General features: G+C 37.4%; 1 protein-coding gene across 1 annotated transcript in view; it reads left to right on the top strand.

The window, feature by feature from the left end:
* Ptchd1 (patched domain containing 1) overlaps positions 1-11,560 on the top strand; it is a 55,670-nt gene extending 44,110 nt beyond the window's left edge. The window contains exon 3 of the mRNA XM_031369956.1: positions 6,098-11,560. Coding sequence (XP_031225816.1) covers positions 6,098-7,752 — 1,655 coding nt within the window. The 3' untranslated portion in view covers positions 7,753-11,560. The remainder of the gene's footprint in view (positions 1-6,097) is intronic.
* The last annotated feature ends 328 nt before the right edge of the window (positions 11,561-11,888 follow it).

The following is an 11,888-nucleotide window of genomic DNA, read 5'->3' as shown; positions in this document are numbered from 1 at the left end:
TATACACTAGTTTTATGTAATGTATTTACATATAATATATAACCATTCTAATATACTTACATATAAAACCTAAATATCTTTAAATAAAACTCTATTAGCAAAATAATTTATTGGACTTTCAAATGCAATTGTCTAGCAAAGGAAAACCATTTCTCAGCTTCAAACCCTATGTTATTATTGGAATGCATATATTATTTAGTATATGTAAAGTCTATAGTAGAAAAACTAAGATGCATATATCCTTCTCAGACATAAGCATCTATCTTTACTTAAGTAGAATACACTTTTACTCTTAACTGTGAGACACAACAGGCTAGGATAAGCCAAACATTTCACTTTTCAAAATAAATGTTTATAACTGACAAAGTTTAAATGTAACCCTATTACTGAACCTCTTCTTAAATAATAGATGTTACTTAATTCAGAAATATCTATTCTTTCTTGGTACATGAAACATCATAAATGTATGCAAATGTTATTGAAGAAAAGCGTTTTATAAACATGGGCTACATCATGAAACTTGTCTAAGAGTAAAGTATATTTTAAAGTAGAGTTTGTAATCTATGGCATTTTTAGATGAATATACTTGTTTGTTTCCATGTATGAAATTTGTTCAGGTACATTATGGGTGACTTCACTTTCTATTGATATTATACATTTTCATACTGAAACTTAAAGATGATCTACCAGTAAGCCATCTTATTGTAACTTTTCTCAACAGTTCCTCATGGAGCCAAAGCTGAGGACATCCCTGCTAGTGGGGAAGGCATTAAAACCTGAAAAAACCTGAAGAACATCAAAAGGCAGAAGTCAGTTTCCATGCCATATCTGTGAGCTATGGAGAAAATGAGGAAATCTAGGACCAAGGAAATCCTAAACACAAAATTCCGGAAGTACAGCAGTAGATCAATTCCTATGATTAGTCATTTACACAGCAAGCAAGCAAAAACAAATCTCCCAGAAGGTCTCATAAAAAAAAACAAACTATAAAATAAACTTAAAACATGAGTCACTTTATGAGCAGATTTCTAGAAGCATATCTACTGGTTAGAGTTAACTCTCAACTATTTGCTAGTGAATTCCTGCCTTGATAGATTATAAACAACCCTGAAGGCTTTGGCTATACCCCAGAAAGGAGCTTGGGTAAAAGTGAGATTTAATCTGTTGAGTATGCCTGAAAGTCATCCTAAGTGACTGTAGGATTAGGCAGCTGAGTTTCATCTAGCATTAGTGTTATTTATCATCTGTGCTGCTTTTTCTCTTCATTAGTTCTAAACACTGGAAGGTCACTACATATACAGATACCAAAAATAATGTTTGGAAAAGAAGAAGAATTATTAGTTTAAATCCTTCAGTATTTTATTTTACTAGAGGACAGATAGTCCCATAGTCCATTGCTAATGAAATTAATAAAAGCAGCTTCCCTTTCAGATTCACACACCTGCCACAAATTGTGTGTGTGAGTGCTCAAGAGTTTTACTTTCCTTAGCCTAGGGCTTAACTAAAATCCTGTGCCACCTCACAGTAATTGCTTATGAATAATTACAACTTGGAAGTGTGTGTGTGTGTGTGTGTGTGTGTGTGTGTGTGTGTGTGTGTGTGTGTGACTACTCATGGGCTCCTAGTCCTATAATAGTAGACATGCAGTATAACAGAAATGTACCATGAATTTGCTTTGAAAAGAAAAGAAAATGCTTCAAAAGCTTTATTTTCAAAATGTGATAGAATAAGTTGTACCATTTAATAGTTCCCCTTGGTGAGCTGTTTCATTTCTGCTTTGACTATATGAAATGGGTCCCTGACATCCTCACTATGATGCAGTAAATGTCTGAGAATAAATCCTGTCACTTTGATTATAAGCCATGACTCCCACTACCTCTACAAACCCCCGGTCACCAAACTTATGATGTACTACAAACACCATGTTTAGATAGCGTACTAATCGTTATCCAAGTTAACTTTGCTACCAGAGTTTTTGGTATAGAGCTCCTACTTCAGAAGCTTAAAATCACTTGGATTTGTCTCACACACACACACACACACACACACACACACATCCCTTCCAGGTGACTCTGAGGCATGCTCACAAATTTAATCTCATGCCCTTTTCTGGGATATAGCCAAAGCCTTCAGGGTTTATAATCTAACAAGGCAGCTCTAGCAAGCATGCTGAAGTCTGAAAATGACTTGTCAATCAGTTCTCTCTACCTATCACATTAGTCTTAGAGACTGAAATTGGGTCATCATGCTTTCTGGTAGGTAATTTTTCCAACCAACTATCTTTCCAGTTCCAAATAATGATTTAAATTAAACACAAAGCAAACAGCAATACTTTTAAAGCACCTCTTTTTTAATGAAGAAAATAATATTCAAACCTCAGGAAAAAATATCTTCAGTCTACAGGCAGTACATTAGACTACACCCTGTAAGATTCGCCCTCCAAATCCTGCCTTGTACTCCAGTCCCTAAGTTAAGAGAGCTTAAAGAAGTGACACCCACCCCAGGGACTAAACCACCAACCAAAGAGTACACATGGTGGGACTCATGGCTCCAGCTACATATGCAGCAGAGGATGGCCTAGTCGGTTATCAATGGGAGGAGAGGTCCTTGGTCCTGTGAAGGTTCTATGCCCCAGTGTAGGGGAATGCCAGGGCCAGTAAGCAGGAGAGGGTGGGTTGGTGAGCAGGGGGTCGGGGAAGGGAACAGGTTGGTTTTTTTCCCCCAAGGAGAAACCAGGAAATGGCATATCATTTGAAATGTAAATAAAGAAAATATCTAATAAAAAAAAAAAGAAGTGACACACGCCCTGCATCCCCTCCACTCTCCACCCCCACCCCATGTGAGGTAGGACTGGGAGTCCTCTGTGTGACTCTAACTTTCCTAGTTTCTAGAGTATCAGGAAAATATAAAGCCAGGGCTGGCTAGCAGGGGAATGAAAGGATTTTACTGTGTGCTGAAATGTTCCTAATTACTCTTCAGGCAGCCCCATTTTCTGTCCCAGTTTTCCCCCAATAAGGGAAGCTGTTTTCATACACCATTGTCCCAAAGCAGTTTGCAATTAAAACTATACTTTATAGACCAAAACTAAAGGAAATTCAACGGTAATTCTGGACGGAAGAAATTGACGGGGGTGGGGGTAGGGGTGGCATTTATGGACTCTTAGAGTGTATTTCTTCTTGAATCCAAGCCAGGAAACAGAGTTTCCACAATTTATCTTTCCTTTAAGATAATAGGAGGCCAACCTCTTAAGCATAAACATGCAGCTGTGCCTGAGACTAGTGCCAGGCAGGCACTCCAGGCTACTAACAAATCCCTAAGAGGCACCTATAACTCTCTTGACACTCATTTCTCCCTTGACTGACTGAGGTATAGAAGGGAGGGAAGAGGAGGGCAGGGGAGAAAGGGAAAAGGAGGAGTTGTTTCCAAGAGCCCCTGAAAATAAAATTCAAATTCTCTTTGGAAATGCCCTTTGAACCAAAAACATGCAAAAAGACTCAGGACTTAATGAGAAAAATCAAACTATATACAATGGGCATTTAAATGACAGAAACAGAACTGGAGACAAGCTAACAATGTTTTTTCATCTTTCCCTGAGTGTGATTATTTTCATACTGGAACCTTATTATCCTTTTGCTCTGCTAATTCAAGTGTTTTTCTCATTCAGCTCCTAAGATTATTCAACAATACACTAAGAAATGAAGTCCTATTATATGGTGGAGAAAGTATCAGTGTCACATAATACCACTATAAAATATCACATTATTTTTATTTTTAATTTACATGTAATTCTATATTCAATTTTACACTTAATTTTAGCTAAAATTCTACTATAGGAGTAACTAATTCTGCTATATGATCTTTATTTTCTTACCATATTTAAGTACTCAGTATTAGTGTCTTGTTTTGAAGTATTTTTTCCAACAAGTAAATACTCTCAAAACTATTTGGACTTTTCAGCAACCTCTTCAAGTGCATTTGTCTTCCAAAGTTTTATTGTTCTTCATGTTCCCAGATTAAATGGTCAGTATTATTTCCCAAGGGCACTGATGATTTAGAGGTATTAGTCTTCTTACTCATTGACAAAAATTGGTTTTCTTTTAATCAAAGGTTTGTCTGTCTAACCAGAGAAAATTGGAGACAGATTTAATAACTAGTTTTTCCTCTTGAGACTGGGCACTGTTAACTGCCTTAAACATAATTAACTGCAGAATACCAGTCAACAAATACACTTTTTACTTCATATCTGGGGAATTTGGGTGCTCCAGTTTAATAGAGGCCATGGTACTAGTAATCAAATCTACAGTCTTGGCCTGACCTCTAAATGTAGCTGTAAAATGATGTCTAATAAATTAAGATGAATGACAAATCCCTCTGAGGAAACAGGACTGTATTATTACTTTGTAATTGGTACTCAGGTGTGAGCTCAGGACAATAAGGATACAAATACCAGCCTGGGTGCAAGGTCAGACATATGCCCAGTTATTTTGCATAGAAGATAATGGTGACTCACTCCACTCACATTATACGTGGCTGAATATTTTAAATTGCTTTTTTTCAAAACAAGACTATCATACCAGACTATAGTATTACCCTCAATATTGGAACTGAATTTGCAAAGGTGTAGAAGCAGGCAATTAGATCTTCTAATCACAGTGCCAACCCAAGACAGGGGTTATCAGCAGCCACAATATATCATTTTGATGAAATTTTCAATGGTAAAGTAGCTTAGGGATGTACAGCAAGAAAGGGCCTGATTCCATCCAGGAGGGGTACAGAAGACATGCTCAAATTTCCAAGAGGTGGAATGCAGTTACAACTTGGGCAGCCACTGTATCTTTGCCACCCCAGTGTTGCTGGAATCCTAAACAGGGAGCCAAGAAACCTAAGCAGTTAAGAAAAGTTCCTAACTTGGTCTTCTCCCACAGAGGCTACTGACAAATAGTATCAAGAAGTTGGCAGAGTTACTGTATATTTGATATGTTTTCTGTGAATAATAGGACTAGTGAAATAAATTTCTAAAGACAAATTCAAGCTATAAACCTTGAATCTGATTGTCATTTTCAGCAATAGCAATGAGGGTTCACATCAATCTTGTTTGTCTGTTCTATATTTTTCTTCTTGTTTTATTCTATACTCAGATTTGTTCCTACTTATTTTGATTTCCACTTTCTCAGATTTATTGCTTCAGGCCCTTATGTTTAGTGAAAAAAAAGAGAGCCTTTGATTTAGTTTTCTATTAATACTCAAACTAAATATACTATCACTGAAGCCCTCTTCTTGACCAATTTTGTTGTTGTTGTATATGGGATTTATCTATTTACTTTACATCCTAATAGCAGCCCCCCTCCCTCCTCTCCTCCAAATCCCACCTCACACATCCTTCTCCCCAACCCCTCTCCCCTTCTCCTGAAAGAAGGAGAAGCTACCCATGGGTACCAACATGCCCTAGCACACATTAAGTCACTGCATGACTAAGAGCATCCTCTCCCACTGAGACCAGACAAGGCAGCTCAGGGGAAGGGTGCTGACACTTGATTTTTGACAATGAAGCCAAAAGCCTACAATGGAAAAAAGAAATCATATTCAACAAATGGTGCAGGTCTACTTGACCAATTTTAATAGAAGATATCCATATTGATTGAGAATACTCTGTCCACTGCTTCCCTCTGTACCGACCCTTCCCATCATACCTGTGGGAATATAAAACAAGATGGTCAATATCTTCAATATTCTCTGGAGCCAAACTGTACCAACAACCCTAAGCTATTGATGTTTATAACTTCTAAAGGGCATAGACCCAGATCTATTCAGATTTCTGCTGGCAAAAGATCACTCAGCTTTCACAGGCTAGTAGGGACTGTGAAGATTTATGCTCTTCTATCTATCCTAGAACAAACTTTCCATGAACACTTATGATTCCCCAAAACACAGATCTACTTTCCAACAGGAAAAAACCCTGGCATTTCTAATCTTGTTACCACTAAAGCTGACTATATTTACTAAGATCCATTTAGTCCCCATGATCTTATTGATACTCCTCATTATAAAGATTAGTTCCTTAAAACTTTTGCTCTCGTCTCTTTTTCTGCCTTTTCAGGTCATGGATTATACGGGACTTTTGAAATGTTATCCTCGTGGAGGAAAACTAGAGAGGACCAACATGTTAAAGAGCGAACTGCAGAAGTCTATGCAGACTCCATGCTCTCCTTCTCTCTTACCACTGCCATGTACTTGGTCACCTTTGGCATAGGGGCCAGCCCTTTCACAAACATTGAGGCAGCCAGGATTTTCTGCTGCAACTCCTGTATTGCAATCCTCTTCAACTACCTCTATGTACTCTCATTTTATGGTTCCAGCCTTGTGTTCACTGGCTACATAGAAAACAATTACCAGCATAGTATATTCTGTAGAAAAGTTCCAAAGCCTGAGGTATTACAGGAGAAGCCAGCATGGTATAGGTTTCTTCTGACAGCTAGATTCAGTGAGGAAACAGCTGAAGGTGAGGAAGCAAACACTTATGAGAGTCACTTATTGGTATGTTTCCTCAAACGCTATTACTGTGACTGGATAACCAACACCTATGTCAAGCCTTTTGTAGTCCTCTTTTACCTTATTTATATTTCCTTTGCCTTAATGGGCTATCTGCAGGTCAATGAAGGGTCAGACCTTAGTAACATCGTAGCAACTGCAACACAAACCATTGAGTACACTACTGCCCACCGAAAGTACTTTAACAACTACAGTCCTGTTATTGGGTTTTACATTTATGAGTCCATAGAATATTGGAACTCTAGTGTCCAAGAAGATGTTCTAGAGTACACTAAGGGTTTTGTGCGGATATCCTGGTTTGAAAGCTATTTAAATTATCTTCGGAAACTCAATGTGTCCACTGACTTGCCTAAGAAAAATTTCACAGACATGTTGAGGAATTCCTTCCTGAAAGCTCCTCAATTTTCACATTTTCAAGAGGACATCATCTTCTCTAAAAAGTACAATGATGAGGTTGATGTAGTGGCCTCTAGAATGTTTTTGGTGGCCAAGACTATGGAAACAAACAGAGAAGAACTCTATGATCTCTTGGAGACTCTGAGGAGGCTTTCAGTCACCTCCAAGGTGAAGTTCATTGTCTTTAATCCGTCTTTTGTGTACATGGATCGATATGCCTCCTCTCTGGGAGCCCCCCTGCACAACTCCTGCATCAGTGCTTTGTTCCTGCTCTTCTTCTCGGCATTCCTGGTAGCAGATTCACTGATTAACGTCTGGATCACTCTCACTGTTGTGTCTGTGGAGTTTGGAGTGATAGGCTTCATGACATTATGGAAAGTCAAACTGGATTGCATTTCTGTGCTATGCTTAATTTATGGAATTAACTACACAATTGACAACTGTGCTCCACTGTTATCCACATTTGTTCTAGGCAAGGATTTTACAAGAACTAAATGGGTTAAAAATGCCCTGGAAGTGCATGGGGTAGCTATTTTACAGAGTTACCTCTGTTATATTGTTGGTCTATTTCCTCTTGCAGCTGTGCCTTCAAATCTGACCTATACACTGTTCAGGTGCTTGTTTTTAATAGCATTTGTCACCTTCTTTCACTGCTTTGCCATTTTACCTGTGATACTTACTTTCCTGCCACCCTCTAAGAAAAAAAGGAAAGAGAAGAAAAATCCTGAAAACCGGGAGGAAATTGAGTGTGTAGAAATGGTGGATATTGATAGTACCCGAGTGGTTGACCAAATTACCACAGTGTGACAGTGTCTGCTTCATATATTTTCACCCTAGGTCTTACCAAGAACAAAAAGCTTATGTTGCGGAAACAATTAAAGTCAAAGTTGATCTGTTTAAAAAATAAATAAATAAATAAGAAACAGACATGGGAAAAAAGTAAAAGGTGAGGATAATAGGTGTGGCATCTTTAAAATTATTAAAGCAAAAGGGTTTCTATGATAATTTAGTTACACACACACACACACACACATACACACATACGACTTGTAATTTAAGTAAGATCAAACAAAGGAATGCTTATTAATAAGCAGGATCCTATTTTACCTACACTGCACAAGTTATTGATATTATAATAAAATGCAACTGATTACAAGGTCAGCTGTTATGACAAAAATAGTTTTAAGCATTGTTCAAACAACAAGGTTTCCTAAACTTCTGTAGAGAAGTAACTCTACTTAGGTTCTGTTGTTTGAGGTCTTCATTGTTTCATCTAGCACCTCAACACTCAAGGAGATTCTGTGAAAGTTCTGGTCAGCAAAAGGAAGCCTGAACCTTTGAAGCAGATGTGGTAGACTGAATATCATTCACAAATTGAAATTGAGTGTCACCCCCAAATTCTCTTAGGTGAGCCAAGTTTATTTTTTCTTGAATGAACTTGTCATATTCCTCTACTGATGCACCTTTTAACACCTGTATGGTTTAGTTAGTACACCCAGAAATCCATGACAACTCCAGCATTACAGAATTGGGGCAATTCTATTTCAGAATATCTTGTAACCTGTCATGAAAAGGGTCTACTTTATTAGTTACAGCCCTTGGCAGGAACTTCTGAAGGTGCAAAGCCACAGAGTAAAGCCAAAGTATCTGGCATGTTGGAAGAAAAGCAGGTGTCTATTTGAACACACAGAGTATTTCTATATTACCAAAAAAGAAAAGCCAGCTGGTACAGATGTTTGTGGTTTGGCCCTACATGCAATTTTGCATGGATGCCCAGAAACAGCATCTGCCCACATATATGAGGAAAGAAAATAAACACTAAAATGGTTATTGGCCAACAAGTACCAGAATGTTTTGGCTATGTGATGACTTCTACTTGACTTAGTGGAGAAAAAGATGACCTCTGATAAGACTAAGACTTGGCAATGAGAAACCTTATGAAAGTGCTTGGAGATAAAGGGCTCAAAGGAAAATAGATGGAATTTCCTGGATAAAAATAATCACCAGTACAAACCAATCCATAACAGCAGCCAAACTTCCCTGCTAAACTGGCTGTACCCCCCCAATGCCTTTTTGCTCTTTCTCTACTTCATTATAAGGCTCACTGTACATTAACATGCCCAGATATTTATACAGTTGAACAGTTGTATCTACAAGGGCAATGATTCATCAATCTAAATAATGACAGTTTGATCTGAAGGGGATACATATGCTGCCTTCAGACCTCTGTATTTCTTTAAATCCATAAAAATGAAGCCAAAACTTGGGTTACATTCGAGGCAAACAGCTACAATGTCTTTCCTTTTTAAAGATGTAGCTTCTTTAGTCACCTATAGGGGTAAGCATTTCCAAAAGGCATATTACCTTTCAAGACTTTAGCAGACATTGTACTACTTCCTTATTCTCCACAATGGGCGAAACAGGCCTTGAAGAATGAAATAACTGACCCAGGTTACACTACTAGAGGAGTTCCATCATTTCAACATGCTGAAGACGCAGCAGAACAATTGTATATTTTCCCGTAGGTAGCTACCACCCCTTAAAATTCATTCATAAGGTGGGAACATAAGGCTTCATTGGCCATGGAACAAACATATCTTTAATGTCTGGAATGAAAATACTTTGGATTAAGGTTGGCTACTATCCTTCTAAACAGCAAAAAATGCCCAAATGGTTGTGATATAATCATAGCAAGTGATAATCTTTGCTCTCGCTCTCATGTGCTTTTGTCCAAAAAGTTCTAACAAATATGCTACTTGCTCAGTCTCCCCTGCAGACACACTAAGTAGTCATACTAATGTGTTGTTCACTGAACAAGAAGAGGAGGAGTTTTAAATCTAAAGACAAGTACATTCTTCACAAAATGGCAAGTTTGCATACTAGATGTTCAATCAGTTCTCTCTCTTATGGGCCTGCAATCAGGCTATTATTTATAAAAGACAACTGAAGAAGGGATTGGTTTTATTATTAAATTATATGCTGCTAAACCGTTTTCTGAACAGTGTGTTCTAAATCTGCCATTGATTTAGTGTCAGCCATGTGAAACATCTCAGCCTACTGAATTCACAAAACTGAACCAACACATGCACCAATTAAATGGATTTTGTTGAGAATTTAATCATCAATTTGGTCAAGCAGAATGACTTACTGTGGAACTTTGTTTTATGACACATAGAAGTTTTCCAACTTGATTGAGTCTCTGTGTATCTTGAAATGTTGCACTTTTAAATGGAAGGCATTTTCAAACTTGTCACCTTCTCCAAACTTGTCACCTTCTCTTTTCAGCACTTGAAATTAAGGTTTATGAAATTCTGACTGTAAAATGAATTTTTCTACTAGAGAACTGCATGCTAAAAGTTATTTATTGTTGAGCAATTATTATGTATTTGTTAATATTTATTATTGATTATTAATTGTGATCTGACAGCATCAGTCTAACTTCACCATGGAGGTGACACTGTAGAAATATCTCAAAAAATTTTAAGTCTTCATAAAATTTTGCTTTTTAAATTGCTAAAAGGGAAGGAATGATCTCAGCAAAATTAATTTTTTTCTTTTAATTAATTCCAACCAACACATTAATGTCCACTTTACCAAAGAAACTTATTTGGTTGGTTTTAAGTTAATGTTTGGTGTCCATTTACCAAAGAAAATGTTCCATCATCAAAATGTTTTTCCTGGTCAACTAAACTACTGTGATGCTTGGACCTTCTGAAGGAAGATAACAAAAGCCAAGGTAAGAGGAAAAATATTCTCCCATAAGAGGAATGATATTCTCTCCTTTGGTAGAATTCAGTAGAAGATGTAAATTCACAAGGGAATTGGTGTTTACAAGAAAGAAAATGATAATTGAAATTGGATGTTGTTATTCTGACACGCAGTAATGTTCCAACAAGTACCATGAGGGATACACAAGCTAAAAGTACATTCTGTTCCAGAGAAAATGTAAAACCTTCATGAAAATCTCTGTCCATCATTCCTGCTAATAACTCTTTGTGTGTGTGTGTGTGTGTGTGTGTGTGTGTGTGTGTGTGTGTGTGTGTGTGTGTATTTGTATAATTGTTTTGGGCTGGGTTCGTTTTGTGTGTTTGACTAATGGGTTGACTGAGTTTATTTTTATTGAGGAAGGAATTGTCTTCATTTTTCTTTTATTTAGTTTGTGGTTTTTGTTCATGTGGCTTCTGCTTCTGCTCCCACTCTCACCTCTATATTTTCAGTTAGAAGTGAAATAATTAGAGGTCTCTGCCATGGCCGCTGTTATTCATGCAATCTACTGCTCTAAAAAGACCTTTGAGAAACTGTTTATTTTAAATAACCACTGCCCAATTGTCTGTGACATTCTAAGACTATGACATTACTTTCCTCCAACCCCAGCAACAGATCTTGGCTGTGTCCCTCATGAGAACAGGTCGAATGGAGAGCTGCCTTCGGGGTGTGGTATGGTATGAGGCAAAGCCTCTTGAACACAAATGGTACCCTCTTCATAATGGCTTTATTCCTTTGGATCCTATTAAAGTTTCCCTGCAGCTTGTACCAGTGTTTGACCTCTGTGTATCTCTGTTTCTTCATCTGTACAGTGAAGATAAAAGAAAAACAGTAAATATCTTTAAATTCAGCCCATTTTTGAGTGCCTAATATTACCCATACATTGTTCTAAAGACTGGGAGCACACAAGAAAACAAATCAGATAGAGCATGACCTTGCCTTGGAGACTTACATTTGAGTGATGCTGTGGGTTGGCTGGGAGAATTTAGATGGTGTTTGGGAAGCATTTGGGCCAAGAAAGAGCGAGCTCAAGACATTATTAACTTTAATTTGCCAACTTTACCTTATATAAGTAGGGCTCAGGATATAAACTTAAAAAGTATATATAGTCCTCTGATTAGAGCTATATAAAAATGCAATGGATTACCATAGAAAACTATTTATTCTTGATTTTATGA

This window comes from Mastomys coucha, chromosome X (assembly GCF_008632895.1).
Source record: "Mastomys coucha isolate ucsf_1 chromosome X, UCSF_Mcou_1, whole genome shotgun sequence".
Taxonomy (NCBI): Eukaryota; Metazoa; Chordata; class Mammalia; order Rodentia; family Muridae; genus Mastomys; species Mastomys coucha.
The sequence above is the reverse complement of the archived record's forward strand: the minus strand, read 5'-3'. Positions and strand labels throughout refer to the sequence as shown.